The 24,771-nt window shown below is 53.2% G+C and overlaps 2 protein-coding genes across 6 annotated transcripts; one reads left to right on the forward strand and one right to left on the reverse strand.

Moving 5' to 3' along the window:
• Nucleotides 1-806: 806 nt before the first annotated feature.
• On the reverse strand, nucleotides 807-15,424 carry LOC132240189 (fer-1-like protein 4). The gene is given in 25 exon segments (XM_059707509.1): nucleotides 807-1,102; nucleotides 1,212-1,312; nucleotides 1,622-1,896; nucleotides 2,281-2,522; nucleotides 2,733-2,831; nucleotides 7,009-7,109; nucleotides 7,552-7,576; nucleotides 7,578-7,670; nucleotides 7,768-7,939; nucleotides 8,137-8,245; nucleotides 8,668-9,026; nucleotides 9,917-10,103; nucleotides 10,190-10,373; nucleotides 10,471-10,630; nucleotides 10,857-10,941; nucleotides 11,024-11,086; nucleotides 11,340-11,412; nucleotides 11,414-11,469; nucleotides 11,589-11,649; nucleotides 12,178-12,309; nucleotides 12,832-12,923; nucleotides 14,287-14,386; nucleotides 14,483-14,571; nucleotides 14,959-15,014; nucleotides 15,305-15,424. Coding segments are annotated over 25 exon segments (3,186 nt in total). The 5' UTR covers nucleotides 15,384-15,424; the 3' UTR covers nucleotides 807-909.
• Nucleotides 15,425-18,750: 3,326 nt separating this feature from the next.
• On the forward strand, nucleotides 18,751-24,412 carry SPAG4 (sperm associated antigen 4). Of its 5 annotated transcripts, none has more exons than XM_059705986.1 (12): nucleotides 18,751-19,208; nucleotides 19,643-19,747; nucleotides 20,012-20,078; nucleotides 20,271-20,332; nucleotides 20,556-20,599; nucleotides 20,901-20,923; nucleotides 21,008-21,152; nucleotides 21,354-21,429; nucleotides 21,598-21,713; nucleotides 22,111-22,278; nucleotides 22,747-22,836; nucleotides 22,936-24,412. In XM_059705986.1, exons 1-12 carry the CDS (start codon nucleotides 18,899-18,901, stop codon nucleotides 23,083-23,085), a joined length of 1,356 nt encoding a protein of 451 aa, XP_059561969.1. In that variant the 5' UTR covers nucleotides 18,751-18,898; the 3' UTR covers nucleotides 23,086-24,412. The 5 variants fall into 5 exon arrangements, with proteins under 5 accessions (XP_059561969.1, XP_059561970.1, XP_059561971.1 ...); XM_059705987.1 differs by having other exon boundaries at nucleotides 21,044-21,152; XM_059705988.1 differs by lacking the exon at nucleotides 22,111-22,278 and having other exon boundaries at nucleotides 21,598-21,910.
• The last annotated feature ends 359 nt before the right edge of the window (nucleotides 24,413-24,771 follow it).

The raw sequence follows: 24,771 nt of genomic DNA on the forward strand, positions 1-24,771 counted from the left end.
ATGGCTGTAGAGAGCCTTGTTTTTTGACCACCCAGGAACCATCCCCATTTGTTAACAGTATCTTGTATTTCCTCTGGGAAGCCCCTTCCATCCTCTCAGCCAGAGGTTTGGGAAGAAGATCGATCTCCCACCCTGAGCTCCAGGGGAGGGTTCCATCAGCACATCCTATCCCCCTGGTCACGGTGACACAGTACGAGCCAGGCTGTCAGGACTAGGTAAGCTCTCCTTCAGATGTGAATACGGGGACACGTGAGGTTGCTGCAGCCATCCTGCAGTTCCAAGGGGAGACCCTGTTGGTGAATGAGCTGCCCCCAGAGGATAGCAGAGCTGAGCCTCGAGGCAGAGAACCAGTCTTGGTGACATCATTTGAGCCCTGTGACAAGCTGCGCCCAAAGCCAGCCAGTGAAACCTGAGAACTATAATCATTCAAGCCAGTTTGGGTTGGGATTGCTGTTACTTGCAGCCGAAAGTGTCCTTAAGTGATATGGCTACCCTCAGAGTTGGTGAAGAATATGTAAGTCTGTGAAGTGCTTAGCTGTTATAAGCAGATTAGGTGAGAGGGATCCAGCCATTGGCAGGAGCAACCAGTGGGCTCTCAGAGGGTATGACACCTCGCCAAGCAGGCCTTCTCAGCCCTGAACCTCCTGCCAGGTCCTATTCTTCCCGGTGGTGGGCCATATGGTCAACTTTCCACCCTGTGTATTCATTTTTCCAGTGAGTCCCCAGCATCTGAGGTCACCAAGAACATCTCTCTTCTCTGCCCCTGTGTTCTGCACATTCTCAGGCATCAGAGTGGATGTGAGTGAAGGTTTATTCAAAGAAAGCAGTGAACTCGAGAACTCATATTGGTGGGAAGGACTTCCGGGAGTAGGAGTGGAGGGGTGGGTGTGAGGGGATGAGTGTCCAAGGTCAGGGCCCAGGGGAGCGGTGGAGTGGCTGGAAGATGACCTGGCTGATCTGGCCTGGCATGCTGTAGAAGACGAGGAGGAGGAAGATGATGATCAATGCCAGCAGCACCAGGATGCGCCAGTACCGGCGCCAGATGAAGAAGACGAAGGTCTTCAGCGGGTTCACAAACCAGTTGAAGGAGGTTTTGGGACGGCTGTTGGGGAACAGGGTAGGTGATCAGGTGACTTGGGAATGATAAGGAAGCCCTCCTCCTCTGGCACCTCCAACTCAAGCTCCAGCCAGCCTCCCAGCAGCCCACTCACTTGGGCTTCTCCAAGGGCTCAGGCTCCTTCCGCCCCATCCCCACTGGCCGTTTCTCCACCTCCTCCACCGTCAGCAGCTCAAACTCTGCCTCCACCTTTCCCTAGAGAAAGAAGAAACAGAGGCTGAGCTCTTAGGTCAGTGATGGCGAACCTATGACACGCGAACTCATTTTTTTGGTTGATTTTTCTTTGTTAAATGGCATTTTAATATATAAAATAAATATCAAAAATATAAGTTTTTGTTTTACTATGGTTGCAAATATCAAAAAATTTATGGTGACACGGCACCAGAGTTAAGTTAGGGTTTATCAAGATGCTGACACTCCGAGCTCAAAAGGTTCGCCATCACTGCCTTAGGTGGCTCAGACCTGGCTCCCTGCCAGCCCAGTCCTGGGCCTGGCTGCACCCACCCTGAGGATATAGACGTTGCCTCCAGGGTCTGCAAACTCTAAGTCTTCTGGCCGGCCCTTCCTCCTCCTTCTCCGCCTCTTCCTGCCAGCCTGGGCCTCCCGCTGCTCCCGCTCCTCATCCTCTGGCTCCTGAAGCTTCACCACAGGCCACCAGCCCCGCAAGCAGCGGAACAGATTGCACCTGGGCCCAGCCCCATCACGGGCCAGCTGCACAGAGCAGAGCTCTGGGCCCCGGGCTCCCCGCACCATGTCTGGCAGCTTCAGCTCCAGGGATCCTGCAAGGCCAGAGCTCCCTGGGTTAGGCTGGAGACCAATGTCTGCCTGAGCCAGGGGCAGGAGGCAGCACAGCGGGATTGTAAGGGCATCAGAAGTTAGAATGTGGTGGTCAGGCACAGCTATGGACCACACACCACAGCCCCCAATGAAACAGGGTCAAGGGCGGGACCAGACCCGAGGCCTGAGTCGGGGACTTTGGAAGGAATGGAGGGGGTGATGCATAGGGCTGAATAAATTCAGTCATTAGGCCAGAGAGCAAAGTTAGTGACCTAGGGCCTTAGGCCCAGGATCCGGGGTGGGTTAGAACAGGGAACCAGGGCCAGGACAGGGCAATGAGGGCAGAAAGCAGGGCTAGGTTAAGGTGGAGGAAGGCTTCGCAGTACCGAGGAAGTCATTGGCGGAGACGCGGTCACAGTCCCAGCCCTGCAGGACCAGCACTGCCGGCTGCCGGAACTCGGCCTCTTCCAGGGCGAAGGGTCCAGGCCGTCGCCGGATGCTCACCTCCCGCTCCTTCGGCAGGTAGTCAAAGCGGAACAGGAAGCGCCAGTTGAAGTTTCCCTCCCCAGTCAGAGAGCTGAAGTGCACATCTGTCTCCTGCTTGTCCTGCTCCAGCCCCTTCACCCAGCTGGAGCCCGGGGGAGGCGAGGGGCATCAGCTGGGACCAAGCCCAGGACCCAGCTTGCCCCTGCTCACCCACCACCCCAGTCCCTCCACCCAGCTCCAGGCATCTTAGAGGGCTTAGGGGACAGGGCTTGGCTCAGCCCCAGGGCCCAAGCCCCAGCTGGCAATCTCACTCAGTATGCAGGTACTTGTACAGCCCAGCGGGCAGGCCTACCTTTTCACGTAGCTGTCACTGGACATCTCTCCAGTGAGTGGGTTCACGTCATCCAGAACCACATCCTCCGTGTTCCAGATAGTGACTCTGAGCTCATAACTAGGGGGTGATTTGTTCGGGGGGGGGGGGGGGATTCAGATTCGTGAGAGGAATCCTGGGAAGGGCTTCAGGAAGGATCTGGGCCAGGGTCACTGACATTCATTGAGCACCCAGTGTGGGCCAGCTGGGTGATCAGGCTGTCTGTGGGCCCGTGAGGGGCAAGTATCACTGACCACCCTCGCCACAGCAGGTGACACCCAGCATGGTTTGCGGACCCAACTGAACCAGCAAGGTTCTCCCTCCCATAAATTTGGAATTAAATCCTGAAAAGTTGAGTCATGAAGCATCAAATGCAGGGTTGGAGCCACAGTAAGCCAAAGTGACATGCAACCTGAAGTTTTGGGGTGCAAAAGAGGGGCACGTGAGCAGAGAGAGCCAGTCTGCAGAGAAGTGGGAGAAGAGCAGAGTGGCAAGACAGCATACAGCCCCCGGGGGACAAAAGGAGGGGCTGCAACGTTCTTGTTCCTCCCCCACCAGCCCTGGCCTTGGCTGTCACGGGTTTCCTGGGTATCTTCTCTTGCCCAATTCAGTGGTTCTCAACCTTCTGGCCCTTTAAATACAGTTCTTCATGTTGTGACCCAACCATAAAATTATTTTCGTTGCTACTTCATAACTGTCATGTCGCTACTGTTAGGAATCGTCATGTAAATATCTGATATGCAGGATGGTCTTAGGCGACCCCTGTGAAAGGGTCATTCAACCGCCAATGGGGTCGTGACCCACAGGTTGAGAACCGCTGCCTTAGGGGCTTTGTAATTGCAGCTCCCTCTGTTAGAAGGTTCTGCTTTAGATCTTTGCATGGCTCACTCGCCTTCTTCATTCAGGTCTCTGCTCAAATGTTACCGCCTCAGAGGCCTCCCCTGGTCATCTAGTCTAAAAAGACCCTCCACTCTCTCTGTCCTCAGATTCTGCCTTATCTGTCTCTTTAAATAGAAAGTAAGGCAGGGCGGGCACTTCATTTTGATGACCACTGCATCCTTCGGTCCTGCCACCTAGTAGGTGCTCAAAAAATGTTTGTTGGGTAAAGTAAAATACTTTATGAAACACATTTTGGACATTTTTTTACCCCCACTGATTTAAGTTTTTATTATGGAAATTTTCAAAAATATATGTGACTGAAAATTTTTTCACCTAATACTAATCCAAGAGCTACACTTTTAGCTTATTACTGTTCTTCGCTTCAAAAGCAAAAAGGAACCTAGGAACATTTGCTATTGATTGAAAATTGACAGAAGAGCCCTGACCAGTTTGGTTTAGTGGCTAGAGCGTCGGCCTGCGGACTCAAGGGTCCCAGGTTCGATTCCGGTCAAGGGCATGTACCTTGGTTGCGGGCACATCCCCAGTAGGGAGTGTGCAAGAGGCAGCTGATCGATCGATGCTTCTAACTCTATCCCTCTCCCTTCCTCTCTGTGAAAAATCAATAAAATATATATATATATATTTTTAATATATTTTTATTGATTTTTTACAGAGAGGAAGGGAGAGAGATAGTTAGAAACATCGATGAGGGAGAAACATCAATCAGCTGCCTCCTGCACACCTCCCACTGGGGAGGTGCCCGCAACCCAGGTACATGCCCTTGACCAGAATCGAACCTGGGACCTTTCAGTCCGCAAGCCGACGCTCTATCCACTGAGCCAAACCGGTTTCGGCAAATATATATATTTTTTTAAAAAATTGACAGAAGAATCAAATCTTCTTGACAAGATTCAGATCCACAAAACTGGATTCAGGGAAATTGGATCTAGTAGAAATAATAGCCACAAAAGAAAGCCATGTTGGTTAAAGCTATAAGTAGCGAAATATGATATGGGCAAATCTTTCACTGAAATGTCCCTGCCCAAGGATAATTTTTGTAATAAAATAATTTCATTTAAATAAAAGTGAAAATAGTTTAGTTTTACTGTACAGAAAATCAAGCAAGGAATTAAATTGAATTAAATGCGGTTGCTCTTTTGGAGATATAGAGAATGGAGACAAAGAAGAGAGCTTTACAATGAAGCATTTGGAACATTTAGAGGTCAAGAAGAGAGGAAGCCGGCAAAATTGATGAGAAGAAATGGTCAGGAATGCAGAAGGAAAACCAGGGTCATGAAAGTTAACAGAGAGATTTTCAAGAAGGAGGTGGGTCAACCGTGCCCACTGACTTCCTGAAAGACTGAGTAAGGTGAGGACAGAAAAGTGACCACCTACGACCAGGCCCTTGGCTGAGTTCCTCTTCCACACTGCCTCTAACTGCTGGAGCTCTCAGGTCCTCACATTTTTCTTTTCTCTGCTTCCTAGATGGTCTTACCCATTTCCATCTATGCATTTACAGCTCCAAATTTTTCATTTCCAGCCTAGAACTCTCCATCGAACTCAGCTTATATAGCTAACTGCCTGGCAGACATGTCCACTCATAAGTCTAATAGACATTTATGTCAACGTAAACATATCCAAAAATGAGCTTCTGATATTCAATTCTATCAGACCTTCTTCTCTTGTTTTCCATAGCTCAGTAAATAGCACCATCTACATAACTGTGCAAGCCAACATCTTGGGAGTCGTTCAATACTTTTCTTTGCACATTTGCCTCATCCCCTATATATATCCATTAGCAAGTCCTAAGGTATCATCTCCAAAGTCCAAAATTGCTCTTGAATCCATTCATGTCCCTCTATGTCCACTGCAACCACCCTAGATTCAATTCATCATCAGTCACTTGGATTTGCACAATGCCCTCTTTAATAATCTCTCTGCTTCCTCTCTTATGTCATCCCTCCCCCACTGGTTCATTTCAAGGATAAGTTTGAGCACATCCCTTGTCTTTTCAGAACCTTTACTGGTAGTGGCTCTCCATCACACTCAGAGAAGCAGCCAAGGTCATGACAATGGTCTATGCAGCTCCCACAATCTTCTCTGACCATCCTCTTCCTTTCCCCCTACACCCTCCAGCCTTAGCTATTCTGCTCACTCTGCTGCAGTCACACTGCTTCCCTTGCTCCTCCTCAATCACACCAGGCATGCTTCATCTCGGGGCCTTTCCGCATGCTGTCCCTTATGCCTGGAGCAGCCTTACAGACATGGTCTGCTCCTTCATCAACTTCACAGTGGCCTACTGCCCCCCCCCCCCTTTTTAAATTGCAACACTGCTCTTTAATACCTCCTTCCTTTATTTTCTCCCTAACACTTATCCTTATCATACTTCTTAAATTTCTACCTTTTTGTTCACATGTTTCCAGCCTCCACCCCATCACCACCACCAAAACATGAGTTTCAGGAATTGTGGTGGGCAAGAATGCTTTTTCATTTCACTGCTATTCCGATGCCTAAAACAGTGTCTGGCACAGTAAGTGTCATGAATACTGGCTGAATACATGGATTACTACCTCTTTTGAGAAGAGGATCAGAAAAACACTGACATACCTGGAGCAGCTTATAGAATTCATTCAGGTTAGTGAAGGTCAAAGGAAGCAACTGGGACAAGTGTATGTGATTACATAATGACCTGGTAACTAAGGACCATTTGACTAATTCCTCCAGTAAGGGAGAGGAGATAAAATCAAGATCACAGCCCCAGCTGGTTTGGCTCAGTGGATAGAGTGTCAGCCTGCAGACTGAAGGGTCCCAGGTTTGATTCCAGTCAAGGGCACATGCCTGGGTTGCGGACTTGATCCCCAGTAGGGAGCATGCAGAAAACAGCTGATCAATGATTCTCTCTCATCACTGATGTTTCTATCTCTCTCTTTCTCTCTGAAATCAATAAAAATATATTTTTTTAAAAAAATCAAGATCACAGCTGTGGCTATGGGAGCAAGGATACTTCCTGCGATGTAGCAGGAAGGAAGGAGAGTAGATGGATACAGAAAGTGGCAAAGGTAGTAGGCTGGTTGGAGGAAGGTGAGGCTTCTCTTTTATCTATGAAACCGAAGAAGAGGTTATTAGCTGGGACGAGCGTGGAGGAAAGGAACAGGGGACATCTGAGGAAAGGAGTAAAAGCATAGGATTCTAGGAGCATGGGAAAGCAAGTTTATTGGAGGAGACTGATCTAATCCCCAATAATTTCCATCAAGTTTCCTCCATAGGGACAATCATCTTCTCATTCTTCTGTAAAGCTAAGTAAACGCAGCTTCCATCTGCCCTTGGGTCCAAACAGCCACCACCCTGGAGTTGGCACAGAGATAGGCTCTCAGCTCACCTGCTCCCAGCCACCAGCTCTTCCAACACCTGCTTGAGTCGTGTGCAGGCGCCGGAGCCTGGCCTGCGCTGCAGACTCTCAACCTCCTGGAGCCCCTGGTCCTGCACAACGGAGCGGAGCAGAGCGAGAGGGTCAGAGTCAGGAGTCCCAGACTCAGACCTTCTTTAGACCGCTCCCCACCCCAGGATCCCCCATTCACATCGCACCTCCTCGCCCCGCCCATTTTTGTCTTTAAGAGGTTGGTGGATCTGTTTTTTCTAGCACCCCTACTGGGCGGGATCCCCCCAGTAGCTTTACCCATGTCCTTCGCTGGCCCCTTCCTGGGTCCAACAATTCTGGATCCCTGAGCTCCCACAATTCTGGTTTCCTCAGTGCAGGCTCGAGCTGTGCCCTTTGACCCTCTGACCTTGCATCAGTCACACCGGTCTTGGCTCCCTGTTGCTCTACCCACTAGCCCAGCTCCAGAGCTCCCTTCAAAGACCGTGGTCTCCCCAATGCCCCTCTGGCCCAGCCTCTCCCTGTGGGCGCCTGCCTCACTCTCACCGGCCTCTCCGCCACTTTCCGCACAGTTACTGCTCCGCAGGCGCCATGTGTGATTCTCCCAGCGGCTCCACACACGCACGCATGGTTTGCAGTGACGCAGGGGCAGGCATAGGTATGGCCTGGACCAGGGCGAAGAGGAGCAGAGGCGGTGAGGGGCAGTCCTGGAGCCGCTGGGGACCCCCCAGTGCCCTCCTTCTAGCCACCAGGAACACTCACCCACTGCCATCCATGGGTTCAGGCCGCTGAGCAGGGGTCCCCAGCTCCTCCTCCTCCACCAGCCTGACTCCCACCTCGGACTCCAGCAACGGCTGCGCCTCCTCCTCCCCGCCCTCCATTCCCTCCCGGCTCCTGGGCCCTCGGCCCAATTGCTCCTCCCGGCCTGCGGGACCTGCCCAGACAGAACAGCAAGGGTCAGAAGGCACCTGGCTGAGGGACTGACCCCTCCCTCAGCCTCCTCTGCCTCAATAGAAGTCGGCTTCTACCCCTTACTGAAGGTTAACTGTCCCTTCCAGGAGCCTTAAGTCTGAAACAAGGGTGACCACCCTCAAACCCATGACCCTCAGAGGTTTCAGCTAGGCCACACACCAATGGAGATCCTGAAGATGATGGGCTGGGAGGCCATGGCAGGGTCGATCATGGTGGCCTCGAAGAGCACACCAAAAAGCAGGAAATCTTCACAGGGCGCCAGGGCATTCTGGGGAAGACAGTCAAGCTGGAGTCAGGCCCACCCTCCCAGGTTACAGCCCAGACTACGCTTGGCCAAAATGCCCACAGGAAGATATTGTAACCAAGGCCCGGGAAGATTCACTGCAGGTGTCCCACCTCCCTCTCCGCCCCTGCAGCCCTAACCCACTGGATCTGGGGCTTATTCTCTCTGGCCCACCTCCGACTGATCAGTCCCGCTTCCCCACAAGTGTATATATACAAGAGCCACACGAACTGCCGTCTTCACCCAGGTCCTGCAGTTGAGAATGCCCCCTGCCCCCCCCCTCACACACACACACACACACACACACACACACACACACACACACACACTCTGTAGCTAATGCCTTGGAGCCAGTTACACTCCAGGGCTGAGGGTGATCCGCTCCTTTGCTAAACTCCGGCCCCCACCTCCGGCAGAGGCAGCAATTCCTCCACTTCCACCTCCATCGCACTGGGAACTTCAGGCCCGCCGGCGCTGGCGCTGGCATCTAGATGCTGTTGAATCCTCGCTGGGGTCTGGCCCCGCCTGGCTTTCTTCTTCTTTCCCATGAGCTTGGACAACCTGGACCCCTGTGGGGCCTGGAGAGGCTCGGGTTCAGTTCTCCCTTCCAACACCTCCATGGACACAGCCACCAGCTGGCGGCCCCGGAACCAAATGCCTTCGCCCAGGCCTTCGTTGAGATTTTGAAGACCATTCTGGATTCCCCCAGTTGGGGGCGAGCTGTACAGAGGCACCCAGGCTGGACCGAAGGTGGGGTTAAGCCCCGCTGTTGGGGACAAAAACAGTATTTTGGAGAGGAACACGGGGCAGGTGGGTACTAAGTCAGTCTATGCACTACACCCTTATTTCCTGCAAGTTCCAGGAGCGGGGTGTCCAATTGGGCCTCTGGGAGGGAAGTCTGTGTACAGCTGTGGACCACCACCTCGGAGAACTTCTAAACCAGCTCAGCTCCAAGGTGCTGCCAACAGTTGGTGTCTAGGCTCTAGGGCAGCGGTTCTCAACCTTCCTAATGCCGCGACCCTTTAATACAGTCCCTCATGTTGTGGAGACCCCCAACCATAAAATTATTTTCGTTGCTACTTCAGAACTGTAATTTTGCTACTGCTATGAATCGTCATGTAAATATCTGATATGCAGGATGTATTTTCATTGTTACAAACTGAACATAACTAAAGCATAATGATTAATCACAAAAACAATATGTAATTATATATGTGTTTTCTGATGGTCTTAGGTGACCCCTGTGAAAGGGTCGTTCAACCCCCAAAGGGTCGCGACCCACAGGTTGGGAACCGCTGCTCTAGGGGAACCAGGGGCGGAGAGGTGGAGTCAGGATTGCTGCCGAGCTACAGGCAATCCGGTTAGGGGCTAGGGTGAATGGATAATGTGGATTTGCTTCTGTCCGTGTAAATCTGTAGGGAGCACAGGGCTGGAGTGGTTACTGGATGCGCAGCTTTCGTTAGGATTCTGTCAACGGAGCCAACCAAGGGTGGGGTTTGTAGTCTGCGGGCGCCAGGTGAGTCGCCCTCGTGGAGCACAATTAGGCCTGGGGGTGGACCTGGCTTTCTGAGCGAAGGATGGGGGTTCCCGTCGGGGCGGGATCCAGGGCAGACGGGGCCCAGGTGGAGGCGTCAGGCGTCCCCCAGATGCGCTCGCCCGCGCGGCCCGCGTGTGAGATCTGCTTCAGGTCCAGCACGTGCGTGGCGAGGGCCACGTCCACCAGGGGCGCGTCATCCCGCAGCTGCAAACGAAGGCCGCGCGTCAGCGGCGGGAAAAGTTCCACGAAGCTCAGCTGCTCGTTCCACTCGGGCGCCGCCGCCTCTCCGCGCACCGACGTCTCGCCCTGAGCGCGGAGGCGAGGACAGGGGGCGGGGGGTCAGCGTGGGATGCGGGTCTGCGCTCAGCCGAGCGGGGACAGGAGGGATTGACCTGCTGGCCCAGGAAAGACACTCGCACGTAGGGGTCCACGAGGACGCGCTGGTCGTGCAGCGCGCGGGCCAAGCTGCCCCGCAGCCCGGGGCGCAGCGCCGGAAGCCCCTCCGCGCGGTACACTCGCACGCGCAGCCGCGCCCACGGCCTCTCCGCCGGCACCCGGCGCGGCAGCAGCAGGTTCCCAGGGGAGGGGCCGCTGAGAAGCCGGAATCTCCGCCCCTTCACGTCCCGGAGGCCCTGCCCCATCCTCCTCTTCCCCCCACATCACCCCGGCTCACTTCTCAATGTCTGAACTGTGCCCCGGGCCCAGGGGTGGCGGCGGAGGAGGCAGATCACCGCGCGCCCTCAAGGACAACGTGACCTTGACGAAGCCTTTGGTCCCGGCGCGAGTGTCCCGCGGGTCGTACAGCGGAGCCCATTTCTGGTAGAAGTGGCCATCTGGGAGCGGAGGGGCGGGCCAGGGGTCAAAGGAGAAAAGCGAGAGACGTGGGACGCTTGTCCGAGTGGTAGACAGGGCTGGGGTTTATGTCCCGCTCCGCAGGGAGGAACAGGACTGCATGGAGGTCAGCGCTCGGAAGCGATTGCTGTCTGACACGGATCAGTGCCTAGACAGGTCAGTTTCTTGTCCTGGCAGGTAAGTTTCCATGAGGGACGGGTTCAGTACCTGGCTGATCGAAGATAATGCCCAAGTCCATCCTGAAGGTGCCGATTCGGGTGCCCACAAAGGGGAGGGTCTGCGAGTGGAAAGCCTGAGGAAAGTGGCGTTAGTCCTGGAGGTTCGGCATCCCCCCTTGTCTAACAGAAAGAAACCTCTCACCCCAACCCCCTCACCGTAATCTCCCGCAGCAAATCTTGGAGGTGAAGTCGGGTCTCATGAAATTCGAACAAGAAGTACTGGGTTGAAGTGGGGAAACAAGGAAGATGAGAGAAGGTTACATGGGAAAGGTTCACACCAGCTGGGCTCTGCCTCTTGCAAAGAAATGCTCTGCTTACACCCACACCCCCCACCCCATGGCTCCTCTTTGCACCCTTTAGGCCTAGCGCTTGGCTCAAGTCCACCTCCTAGGCCATGCTCCCACTGCAGACAGCTCTTTATTCTGGGTCCCATCTATTCTCGTAGGCCTCCCTCCATCTTGGCCACACCCACCTCATTGTAGAAAGGGCAGTTTGTCCCGCCCTGTGGAGTGGTGACCCGGCGCTGCTCCCCAACACGCACAGCCATAGGGGTTAATGTTGACTCCCACCAGCTTCTGGGCCTCCAGCACGGTGACCCCCACCTGAAGGGTGCAGAGGAGGAGAACAGGAAGCGAAGCCTACCAAGGGGGGGATGGGGGTAAGCGCCTGTGGTGGAGGGCAGGGGTTTCCCAAGGGTTACGGCCTGCAGGGAGAGCAGTACCTGGAAGTCCTGGGCCCCGGGCACCTGGAAGGGATCCCTTCGGGATAGGCCCCAGGCTCGGCTGTGGGAAGGGACATGATCAGGTGTCACTTCATGTCCTCCCACCACCATGCCTCCAGTCCTGTTCGATGCTGGAGATAGATCTCCGCTTCCTCTGGACTTTAGGACTTTGAGTCCTTCTGATCTCATCTTGCCCCCATCTCAACACCCAGAATTTGACTCATTCCTGGAGCCCTAAAACCATTCATTCATTCAACAAAGATTTACTGAGCACCTCCTATGTGCCAACACTCTTCTAGGCACTGGGACACTGCAGTGACAAAAAGAGACAACATGTCTCCCTCATCAAGTTTTCATCACCTACCTGGGTCCCGTACACAGTATGTAAGTCAGAGTCGCTGTGTGTATCCATGTGGCAGTGTCTATGCCTAGGAGGAAGGGACCATTAACCCCAGGGTATCCATTCCTCACCCATATCCTGGAGCCAAGAATTTGTGAGCAGGGACGGACACTAGGCCTGCATGTCTGAGCGAGTGAGGTTGACACACTGGTAGGGTGTGGGAGCAGGTGTGCAGGGTGTACAAGTTACCTCTTGAGGGGACTGAACACGACGCCGGAAAGCTCCACATCAGGCTCATCCTCCAGCTCCTGCTGAGCTAGGCCTCGAGCTAGCCTGCAGCCCAATGCCACGGCCTGCCGCTCCAGCCGGGCCGCCCCAGGCCTGCTAGGAAGAGCCCTCAAGGGTGTCTGGGACCTGTCACACATCTCTGGGTACCCCTTAACTTCCCTGACCCTAGAACTGACCTCTGATCCTGAGACTAACCCCACTGATCCCAGGACTGACCCCTAACCTGGGGCATTTCTAGTTCCAGAATTGACTCCTGATTCTGGGACTGACTTCTAACCCTGGAATTGATCCAGTATTCATCCCAGACCCCACAACTGACCCACATCACTGGTTCTTAATCTAAAGAGTGACCTGGTGACCCAAGGTCATCCCCATATACTTACTCTAGCTCCCGGAAACCCACATTGGGGATGACCAGCTCCGAGCTGAGAAGAAGAAAAATGAAGGAAATGAAAGGGCCAGGCCTGACTACAGAGCTGCAAACTGGGCAGCATGAGTGCCAGGCCACCATATCCAGCAGAGCCAGAGTGGAACTGGGTGCCACATCTCCCTCCCCAAGGCCTACCCGGGTGGGGACCGCCAGGTCTTGCTTGGGTTTGGAGGGTAATGATTTACCTGCCCTGAGTGGGTGCCCCAAAGTCTTCCTCTGCCCAGGCTCCAGTTGCACCCTCTGGGGGCTGATACTTCAGGTCAAGCTCCACCTGGATCTGCAGCCAGATACACAGTGTGGTCCAGGGCCCCTCACACTGCCATGGGGCTAAGAGAAGCCCGAGGACAATGCCTTGTCCTCCACCTGTAAACAAAGAGGCTCCTGGCCTGCATCTGTGGTGACTTGTAATTCCTCTCTGACCATTACTAATATTGACTACTCACAACCTATTAAGAACTTACCATGTGCAAGTTATCTCTTGAAGGGGCCAAACAGGACTCCAACATTCTCTGAATGCCCTTGGAAATCCGTTACTGTGGCCTTCACAGCTGAGCATGGTCTGGCCTCTGCAAACCTTTTCAGCCCCATCTCTTAGGGATCTGCTTCTGCCCTGCCCTCCAGTTATGTATTGTCAGGGCACTAGGCTTTTGCCCGTGCCAGTTCTTCTGCCTGGAACAATCTCTCCTCTGGTTAACTCCTATCATCCTTCATTCCCAAGCTCAAGCACTACTTCCTCAGGGAACCTATTCTGACCCCCAAATAGACCACATCCCTCTGTTATACACTCTCCAAGCCCTCTACCAGCTCTTTTATAAGACTGACCAGTGACAATTTTACACTTCTTTGTGTGGATATTTGTTTAATATTTGCCTCTCTTTTAGCTACGGAGCTCTAAGAGAGCAAATTATCTGGCTTTGTTCACCACTCAGTCCTCATTGGTCAGCTCAGCACTTGGCTTATGATGACAGTTCAACAAATGATGACAGACTGAATGAAAAGCTCATTTTGTATGATTCCACAGAATGTAAATGAGGAAACAGCCTAGGAAAATTAAATAACTTGTTCAAGTTCTCAGCTGGGAAATGGTAGATCTGATATTTGAACCCAGGTCCATTTCTACCAGGCTCTACTGACCCCCATGACACACCAGGAAAATCTAGCCAACTTTATCTTTGTCTCCCGCAAGACTTGTGCCTAGGGCAGGGAGCAGCACAGTACCTCTTACCTTTCCCCATTGTCACATCCCTGACCCTCAGAGCCCACGTGGGACTTCAGCAGGGGCTGCAATGAAAGGAGCCCTGTCTGGGGGGGAGGGGGGTTACCACTTCTGTCTGGGTCTAGTTTTTCCCCTCTGAGAAATGTAATCTTCTATGCAGTGGTTCTCAACCTTCTGGCCCTTTAAATACAGTTCCTCATGTTGTGACCCAACCATAAAATTATTTTCGTTGCTACTTCATAACTGTAATGTTGCTACTGTTATGAATTGTCATGTAATTATCTGATAGGCAGGATGGTCTTAGGCGACCCCTGTGAAAAAGTCATTCGACCGCCAAAGGGGTCGTGACCCACAGGTTGAGAACCGCTGATTTAGAGGGACTCTGAGGCTTGAGGGTAGCAGGCTAGGGGCTGATGGGACTCACTGAGGACACTTGCAGATTCTTATCCACTAGGGCCTCCTGCAGCACCAAATGCCCAGTGATCTGTAGCTGCTGTAAGGAAATCACCAGGGTCCCCAGAGACCTGTGGGTGTGGCATGGAGCAGAAGAGTGACCCGGAGAATGGCCCCGAGCCACCCCCAGCCCCACCTGCATCCTTGACTTCCCGAGACCTACTCACCTGGAGCTGAACACACGGCTGCAGTTGACCACCTGCACAGACAGACACTCCCCAGCCAGCGGAGCCCCATAGTGTGGCCAACGGAACAGCTGGGAATAGGAGGAACCTTATGACACCCAAAGCTGGGCTGACCCTTACCCCCAGTCCAGAGCCTGTACCCAACCTTGAAACAGGAACCAACCCTCCAAACTTGAAGCCAACCTATAACTGATCTTTCAAACCTGGAATCTCCCCCCGCCCTCCTGGCCCCAACACGGGGTTGACTCCAAACTAGGCTGATCTGGGAAAACTATCAATCAAAACCCCCATCTTAATTCTGATTTGTCTCAAGCTGGGTCTGACCTCTCAAGCTTGAGACTGACCCCACCTCCTGAGACTATACCTCTCAAAACCCAGGAATGAACCCTCCAACCCCAGGATGGACTTAGATGGGGCACAGACCAGCTTTTCCCCATCCAGGACTCAACCTCACTGACCTCACCGATATCTGCTTCTTGGCCACAGTGAATTCTCCTTGTTTTCTGGGTAAAACCTGCTCAGAATTGAATCTAGTCATTTACCACCCCCTCCCGATGAAAAAAATCACACACACACACACACACACACACACACACACACACACAATCCTTGACCCAGAGTCCAGTCCCCCTGGACTCACTTTTAAAGAAAGGTAGAAGATAGAGAGGGAAGGAGGCACAGAGTTGGGTATTGGACTAAGAAGACAGGGAACAGGCTATAGAGATACCCAGGGATGGGTCTGGGGGCCATGGGAATAGAGCTTTCCAGTTCCAAAAATTCTTAGCACACCCCTGCAAGCCTCACCCCGAAAGCTGAGCCTCACTTGTCGGTCATGAGTTCCCGGCAGCCCCGGCAGTCGCCGCACACACACAGTCAGAGCCATCGTCCCAGGGCCACTGGCTCTACCTCTACCCTCCTGCCCACCTTCCCACACACCTGAATCGCCTCTGAGTCACTGGATTCACCCAGCAGGTTTCAGCAATCCCTGCCCTTTAGTCAAACACACAGACAGCAGGCTTGGGGGTCATAGGTGGGGAAGGAGTGGTAGGACTGAGAGATGGGTGTAAGGTCCCTCTGGTCAGCTCAGTCCTCCCTCCTTGAACCACCTTCAGCCTCCATCCTGCATTCTTGTGTGGTGGGAGCTAGGACCCAGCGGAGATGGAGGCAAAGGGAGAAGATAGCACCCTAGTTTGGCCCAGCTAGCCTATGTGGCCTTCAGGGCATGGGACCTCACGTAGTTAGTGCCTTGTTCACCTCTCTGTCCTCAATGCCAAGCTCATTCTCTGGTTACATTGTAGACCCTCAAAACACTGACTGAGCCTGGCCGGTGTGACTCAGTGATTGAGCATTGATCCATGCACCAAGCGGTCACTGATTTGATTCCTGGTCAGGGCATATGCCCGGGTTGTGGGCTCGATCCGCAGTAAGGGGTGTGCAGGAGGCAGCCAATCAATATTTCTCCCTCATTGATGTTTCTCTCTCTCCCTTTTCCTCTCTCTCTAAAAATCAATACAAATATATTTTTTAAAACACTGGCTGAATAAACGGGTGGGTTAATAGATGAATCCTGTAGCCCCCAGCATTAGTACTGTAGGCACTCAACACATTTATTGAATTAATAAGTGATTGAATATGTCCTTAGCTTGCACATAACAGGTGCAAAAGCACTTCTTAACCAGAAGCCAGAGGTTCTTGAGGTTTACTAGTGGGACTGTAGATGAGCTCCAGGGAGTCAGCAAACTCTTAAAATTCTCTGTAAAATATTGAGCACATGTGCATTTTTCTGGACATAGAACTCCTAGCTTAGGACAATAACCCTTAAACAGATGTGTAGTACTTTTACTAAATGTATGAAGGAATTAATAAATCCTGTAGTCTTGAACCAGTGGGTGACAATAACTATGTTCTGAGTGTATTTCATGGCCATCCACCTAATCATTCTACTTCAGGGGTGGGCAAACTTTTTGACTCGAGGGCCACAATGGGTTCTTAAACTGGACCGGAGGGCCGGAACAAAAGCATGGATGGAGTGTTTGTGTGAACTAATATAAATTCAAAGTAAACATCATTATATCAAAGGGTAGGGTCTTTTTTTTTTTTTAGTTTTATTCATTTCAAACAGGCTGCCATAGTTTGCCCACGGCTGTTCTACTTCATGGCACCTCCTATGGGCAGGACTTGTGCTATGACACCCTGAGGGAAAGGCTTTGCAGCCAGAGATGAATTGGGCATGTTCTCTGTCTTCCAGTATAGCTTTGTGGACTCCCACATCAAACATAGCCTAAAACAGTGGTCGGCAAACTGCGGCTCACGAGCCACATGCGGCTCTTTGGACCCTTGAGTGTGGCCACGAAGTTTCAATCCCACTGTACGTGTGCGCCCGCACGTGGTATTTTGTGGAAGAGCCACACTCAAGGGGCTGCAGTTTGTCGACCACTGGCCTAGAAAGACTGCAATCCCCATCAGAACAGAAACAAGTCAGGCTGGGTGGCTTGGAGGAAGCCCCAGAGGGGTCCCCTGGGGAGGGAGCCTTACAACGGGTGTTGAGGACAGGAGTTGAGCAGAGATGGCTATCCAGGCAGTGCGGAGCAATGCAGGGTGTGTTCCTGGATCTGTGATTTGTTCAGTTTGGCCTTCATGTAAGGTATGTATGGGACAGCTGCAGCAGATAAGATTAGACCCTCTCTCGGCCTCAACCCCTCTAAGAACTGCCGCTTCCACTTTCTAATATTCCAAAGAAGATGGGATGTAGTGGAAAGAGTACTGGGTTTTGAAATTCTAATCTCTATCACCCACTGTGTGGTTTTAGGCACGTCCTTTCCCCTCTCTGGACCTGTGTGCCTAGCTGCGCAACGTGCACAGGATTCACTGAATTGCTTGCAAAGCGTGGCCTTAATCAGGACCACACATGCGGTCATTAAAAATGCATATTCCTGCCCAGCCGGCATGGCTCAGTGGTTGAGCATAGACCTACATACCAGGAGTTCACATGGTTCAATTCCCACTCAGGGCACATGCTGGGGTTGCAGGCTTGATCCCCAGTGTGGGGCATGCAGGAGGCAGTCGATCAATGATTCTCTCTCATCACTGATGTTTCTACCTCTCTCTTCCTCTCTGAGATCAATAAAAAAATATTTTAAAAATATAAATGCACATTCCTGCACCCACTCTAGAGATGCTAAAGCAGAATCTCAGGGTGCACCTGGGAACCTGAATCTCTATACGCTGCTGCACAGGAGTCTGTGAACCTCTGGTCTCTTGGCTGTGGCCATCTGTGATTTCCCCATTCCCTTCCCTGCGACTCAGTTGGCTCGTTTTCGCGTGGGTATTGTTGGGGGCCAGATGTAAGCTGGCAAGGTCCTTGCACCTGCAGGGGCTAGCAAGGCTGGGACCCTTACCCACACAGTTTTCCCAGACTTGTTTGGATAGCGATTATCAGTAGAATGGGAGTAACATTTGTAGAATGAGAACAGCCTTTCATAGCTTGCCAAGAAGTCTGTAACTATTTTACTGAGATATGCTGTACTGAGAACTTGTCCTTCTGCTGTATCTCTCCCTTAGAGATTAAGAGGAACAAAGAATACATTCCTCTTGACAGACCTCCGATTCAGTGTGTTGTGTATAAATAGGATTGTATAGCTAATAAACTCGCTTCAGTTCATCAAGAGAACTGGGGTCCTCCCAACCCCGCTTTCCTGTCTTTCTTTCTTTTCTCAATTCCCACCTTCCTGCCTCAGCCCGGCTCAACCCTGTCAGGCTGGCCCTGACAGGTATGATGATTGGTGGGCGGGTACTGAATTTTCACCCCACAGACCCCTGGCGAATATAGGTCTGAGAGAGAGACCCACAGATACCCTGATGTCAGAGTTCTCAAGGCCTCGTGACTAGGATGAGAGGAGGGGCCTGAAGGGTTTGCAAAGCAAAAGAGACCAGATGTTTATTTAGAAGTCCCCTGGGAGATCCCTTGCCCTGCTTAGCATTCATTCATTCATAAATATTTGAGAGCCTATTACATGCTAAGCCTGTGGAAGGTACCAGAGGATGTAAGAAGATAGGAATTCTTTTAAGCCGAGTGCAGGGTCGGAGAGGGTGCTCTGGGAAGTGCTGTGATGTCACTGCTGGCTTTAACGCGGGAAGGAATAAGGCTGCCCTGGCTCCCAGCGACGTCACGATGAGCTCTGTGACGCTGGGTCACGGCGTTCCGCGGCGGCCGCGGTCTCCTCTATGATGTCAGCGGACGGGCTCAGAAACACGGGAGCGGGCTGGGTCTGGCTGCGGGGCCCGCCGGCTGCAGCAGGCTCCGTGGGTCCCGGCGGCGCGCACCCGCGGAGGGAGGGCCGAGGGCTTGGCGTGGCGGCGGCGACTTTGGCGTCCGCGAGGCGCCGGCGCAGAGTCAGGATGCGGCGGAGCCCCCGCCCGGGCTCGGCCGCGTCCCCGCACAAGCACACGCCCAACTTCTATAGCGACAACAGCAACAGCTCAGTGAGCACCACCTCGGGGGACAGCAGCGGCCATCGGTCAGCTGGGCCGGGGCCCGGGGAGCCCGAGGGCAGGAGAGCCCAGGGCTCGAGCTGCGGTGAGCCCGCCTTGAGCCCAGGAGTGCCCGGAGGAACCGCACGGGCCGGAAGCTCTCGGCAGAAGCCGGCGCTGCGGAGCCACAGTGCGCCGACCGCCGAAGGCGCGGCAACCGTGAGGGGCGGGGCCTCGGGTGCGGGCGGGGTCGAACCCGGGTAAGCCGGGGGAGGGGACGGGGGGCACACCGGGCCGGGCTGGGCACGGAACCGGGATAAGGCTAAATCTGGGCGCCTGCTAACGGGCGGGGCTCACAGGGTGCAGCGGGGAGACCCTCAGGCTGTGATGGACGTCCCCGGGAAGAGCGGAGAAAAGCCTGTGATTGGGGACCGAGGAGGCGTGGCCTCTGTTAGCCAGAGTGACCGCCTAGGACGGGCCGAACCCAGACCTACAACTGGGGGCGGGACCAGCATGTGGGGGCGTGTCCGAGGGGCGGGGCCTGGGTGGGGCTGCGGCGGGACCCAAGCCTGAGCGGCGCCCGCCTTCTGGGCTGGGGAGCTTGCGTCTGGGTCTCGGGGAAAGAATGAGCCGCCGTGCGCAAGGCCCAATGGAGCCCCTGGGCGCCCGCAGAACCGGCTGGCTCTCCCGTTGTGTCTGAGGAGCGGCTCAACCTTCTCTCGACCCTGGATCTGAGGCAGGAGATGCGGTCCCCGCGAGTTTTCAAGAGCTTCCTGAGTACGTGCCAGGCTCGCCCGGATCCCCTCCAACCCTCCAGCCTCCCCCCCTGAATTCCAGTTCTTATCGCCGAGACCCCTGTTCTCCGTTCTCGTCCGCGGCCCATGCCTGAGTCGACAGCCCCTTCCCTGATCCCGGCCCACCTCCTCTGAGCCTGAACTCACGCTCCCTGCTCCCATCTGCTTCTCCTGCCCCGACCCTCTTCCTCTCTACCCGTCTCTAAGCCGTAGTCCCGTCGTCTCTGAACCCCTCTCCTCTTCCCAGCCCCACTTTTCCAGGTGCTGAGCGTGTTTTTATCCCTGCTAGGAGAGGTGCTGGTCACTGTGTACAGGTCAGAGGAGAGGGGGAGCCCCCGGGGCTGCTCTTGAGAGGAGGTGGGGAGCGGGCCCCGCACGGCTGAGGTTTGAGCCAATTCAGACCTGGTTGAGCCGTGTTCGTAGGAGTTGCTGGATCTAAGAGCCTGGGGTGGGGGCTGTGGGGTTCACTAGGGTCCTGGGGCCTCAGCCTCCCTCCGGTTCTTCAGGGAAGTCTGTTCCATTCGCTTCCTGCTCACGGCTGTGTCACTGCTGAGCCTCTTTCTGACAGGTGAGGTGGTGAATTCCCTGGGGCCCCAGCCCTGGATGCTTTGGAGCCAAACCAGGCGCATTTTCTCCTATAGCCCTCTGCCCCTTCAGCTCTCCGCAGTCTCCTTCAGAGCCCGGTAGTCCCCCCTCAGACTCAAACCCCTCAGCCTCTTCTTTATTGTCCTTTATGCCAGAGAAACCCTGTTCCCCTTCCTTCCCCTGAAACCACCCCCCTCTTTCTCCAGCACTCTGGTGGGGTCTCCTGTACCTGGTCCCTCCTTTGGAGAGTGTGAGTCTGGGAAACTGTGTCCTGGGGTGGGTGGGTGGCAGGCTATGAAACTGGAGATTGTGGGGTGTCCCTTGGGCTGCTGGGAGGAGGGACAGTGCTGGAAGGGCTGGATATAAATAGGAGATTTCTGAGATTGTGTCCAGAGGTGCTTGAGGGTCTCTGAGGGGTCCTGGAAGGTCAGGGGAGGGGATGGCAGTCCGCAAAAGGCAGGCCCTTGGAGTCTGGCTGCTCTCAGACTGAAGTGGGACAAGGGGGTGGGTGGGAACTGAGCAGCGCTGTATTTTGTCCCTCCCTCCAATAGGAACCTGAGATGCTGACTATAAGGTGAAAGATGGCACCTAGGGTGTGGAATTGGGGGACTCAAAGGTGCTCCTGTGGAGGGGCTTACGGGAAGTGTCCCGGGAACAGGGAGCCAACCACACTGTGCCAACCTCCTGCCTGCAGCGAGTACCACGAGCGCGTGCGCACCCAGGGGCAGCAGCTGCAGCAGCTGCAGGCCGAGCTGGATCAACTCCACAAGGAGGTGTCCAGCGTTCGCGCAGCCAACAGCGAGGTGAGCCCTGCCGCATCCTGCTCTTACAGCCAGGACCCAGGGGTGTCCAAGAGCTCGGCCTGCTGCACAGCCCCGTTCGCTGGGTCCTGAACCTTAAAGCCCTGCCCCAGAGCCCCAACTTCGTGATTTCTCTCGGGGCCACCAAGTCCATACCAGACAACTATAAAATCAGCCCGCAAGCCCCGTCCTCCCTCTTTTCAGAGAGTGGCCAAGCTCGTATTCCAGAGGTTGAATGAGGACTTTGTTCGAAAACCCGACTATGCGCTGAGCTCTGTGGGTAAGACCCATGGACACTGAGAAACTGAGACCCAGAGACACGGAAAGACGCAGACATTGACATAGACCTTTACATATGACCGACCCTAGGAGTCCGACCTCCGACAGACCCTGACCCAGCTGCTGGTCCGGCCTGGGAGTCTGAGTGGTTGCTTCTCCCCTGTTCCAGGAGCCTCCATCGACTTAGAGAAGACATCCCGTGACTACGAGGACGCAAACAGCGCCTACTTCTGGAATCGCTTCAGCTTCTGGAACTATGCGCGGCCACCCATGGTTATCCTGGAGGTGGGCCTGGAACACGGATCCCGGAGCGGGCCTGGGGGCGGGACGCTGGGGAACGAACCCAATAGCTCTCTGGAGGTGGGACCATCTGAGCCGAGATGGGGGCGTGGCCTAGGCGGGGCCCTGCGGGGCCAACGGGCCGGGCTGGAGGCCGGACCTGGCTTGGCTGAAGCTCCTTTTGCTGAGAAACCTGGCAAGAGGTAGGGACTGGGGACTGGGGACTGGGGACGGCTCTGTCTAAGCAGGTGCTCGGACTGGAGGTGGAGGTGGAGGACTGAGCCTGGCGGAAGACTCAGTCGAGCTGAGAGCGCTGCCATTGTGAACCCATGCTCAGGCTGGAGAAGGGCAAAGTCGCTCGGTCTTCGGATTCTGAGCGACTGACTGTCCTGTCCGATTGCAGCCAGATGTGTTCCCTGGGAATTGCTGGGCTTTTGAGGGCGACCAGGGCCAGGTGGTGATCCGGCTGCCGGGTCGTGTGCAGCTGAGCGACATTACCCTGCAGCATCCTCCTCCCAGTGTGGCACACACTGGGGGGGCCAACAGCGCCCCCCGCGATTTCGCAGTCTATGTGAGTGGGACTGAGGCCAAGGAGGTGGGGGATTTTGCTTAGAAAGCACCAGGCACTCATGAAAACTGGTGCCAACGAGTCTTCACTTGTGCATCTATATACTGGAGATACCATTTGCCTGTCAGGGCTGCCATAGGTTATAAGTCATTACAACAACATCCAAACACTAATTGTGGTTTAATGAGCGCTAACTCTGCTTTATCTCCTTGCATTTACACAACTTATGTTCCTTGTACAGATGAGAAAAGTAATGCTTAGAAAGGGGACCTTACTTGCCCAAGGTCACACAGTTAATTGGCCAGACTACAAATTGCAGCCCGGTTTCTCTGAGCCCACATTCCATGCTACACTATCCCAACACCAAAACATAAGAGCGAGCATGCATACAGCTACTAACACATACATAGTAGGTCCTCCAGTTGCTTTCTCCACCTGTGCCTCACTGTTCATTCACTCTTCATCTACCAGGGCCTCCAGGTTGATGATGAGACGGAAGTTTTCCTGGGGAAATTCACCTTCGACATGGAGAAATCTGAGATTCAGACTTTCCACCTACAGGTGTGTTTGTCTCTGAGGATGAGGGTGCCAAGGGATTGGAACAGGGAGGGGAGATTGGGGAGGAAGGCAGCCCTTGGCACAATCCATTTGTCTTCCCAGAATGACCCCCCAACTGCCTTTCCCAAGGTGAAGATACAGATTCTAAGCAACTGGGGTCACCCCCATTTCACATGCTTGTATCGAGTCCGAGCCCATGGCATGAGAACCTCGGAGGAAGCAGGGGACAGTGCCACAGGGGGGCCCAATTAAACATGCTGATTGTTAAAATAGAGTGGAGGTCTGTGCTGAAAGAAGCTGGAGCTGGATCAGGGCTGGAGGGTCTGTTGGGAGCTCTGGTTGCCTTTGGTATATAAATATGATAGGGGGTCTACCTCCCAATGCAGCCTCTCTTTTCTTGGAGAAGTCCAGGTCAATATAGTAGTAGCAGCTCATGTTTACGGATGTTTCCATGTAAAAGAGATGGTACTTTGGACATTACAAACATCTAGCTAATCCTCACAACCACCGAGGGGGAGACCACCCAAGGTCATACACCTTGGGAGGACAGCATCACAGAGGCATCCAAGCCCACCTTCCTCCAGAGGCCACCCTTTTACTGCAGAGCTGCCAGCCAGCCCGAAGCCATGCTGTGAACCTGTTCCCACTCCCAGCCTCTGGGAGAGCCGCCTTTCCTCAGGTAAACACTCAAACACTGAGGCTTAAGAACTTCTAGGAAGCATCTAAGTCAGAGTTGATGCAGGCCTCATAGCCCCTACTTAGGTTACCTTCACTGAAACCTCAGTGCCCAACTCAATACTAGGCACAATACAGATGGTCTAGTGTTCACCAGTCTCTGTCCTCAAGAAGCCTGGTAGGAAAGAGAGGATGCTCCAGAAACGGCAATTCATTTACTGATCCAAGAATTCTTCATTAAAAAAGAATTAGAGGAATAAAGGATGGGGACAGTCATCAAAGGGTTAATGAGTTCTACCTGGGCAGAGCAGAAAAGGGTGACCAGTATCAGCAAAGACACAGGCAGCATCTTGGCTGTTAAAATCCTTCCCCGTGTGTTCATGTTTTGGAAGAATATACGCACTATTAACAATGGTAACCCTCTAGGAAGTGTACTGGAGCACATATCCATCTGTTAATTTGGGGGGTATTTTGTAATTGGAAGACAAAGGAAAAAGGTTCTCTCAAATGGCCTCAAGACTAAAATTAGAAATATGAACTCTCATACAGCTTTTCTGGAGGGCAGTTTCACAATAGGAACCAAAAGCCTTAAAATTTGTATACTCTTAATCACTGCAAGTCCATCTTTATGGACCCAAAGGATACACAGATGTAATAAAAAATACTTTAAAAATATTTTTATTGATTTATAGAGAGGGAGAGGGAGAAAGAGAAACATCAATATGAGAGAGAAACATCAGTTGCCTCCTGTATGCACCCTGACCGGGACCAAACCCACAACTTGGGCATGTGCCCTGACCAGAAAATAGAGAACCAGCAACCTCTCAGAGAACAGGACGATGCCCAACCAATTATTGAGTCACATTAGCCAGGGCCAAAGAAAATACTTTTAAAAATATTCATAAAAAAAACCCCACAAAATATTCATCACATGGTTTATAAAGAAAAAAACTCAAAATAGCATCTAAGAAGATAAATCATGTTACAAAAATTACATGTAGCCAATAGAAATGGTAATATAAGGTAATGTTATAGAAAGTAATTGATATATGACTAATTTCTTTAAAAGCAAGCTAGACTGCCCTGGCCATCATCCCAATCACCAAAAGGTTGCAGGTTCGATCCCTGGTCAGGGTGAAGGTGGGAGGCAACCAAGCAATATTTCTCTCACATCAATGTTTCTTTCTCTCCCTCCTTTCCTCCTCCCCTAAAATAAGTAAATCATGCATATCCTTGGACAAGGATTTAAAAAGAAAGGCAAAC

The sequence above is a fragment of the Myotis daubentonii genome, chromosome 8 (assembly GCF_963259705.1).
Source record: "Myotis daubentonii chromosome 8, mMyoDau2.1, whole genome shotgun sequence".
Classification (NCBI taxonomy): domain Eukaryota; kingdom Metazoa; phylum Chordata; class Mammalia; order Chiroptera; family Vespertilionidae; genus Myotis; species Myotis daubentonii.

Excerpts from the sequence above, each read along its gene's own strand:
- SPAG4 (XM_059705986.1), top strand. The coding sequence starts at position 18,899 with ATGCGGCGGAGCCCCCGCCCGGGCTCGGCCGCGTCCCCGCACAAGCAC. Across the intron at positions 19,209-19,642 it reads CGTGAGGGGCGGGGCCTCGG|AACCGGCTGGCTCTCCCGTT; the intron begins GTGCGGGCGGGG and ends GGGCGCCCGCAG. Across the intron at positions 20,333-20,555 it reads GCTGAGCCTCTTTCTGACAG|CACTCTGGTGGGGTCTCCTG; the intron begins GTGAGGTGGTGA and ends CTCTTTCTCCAG.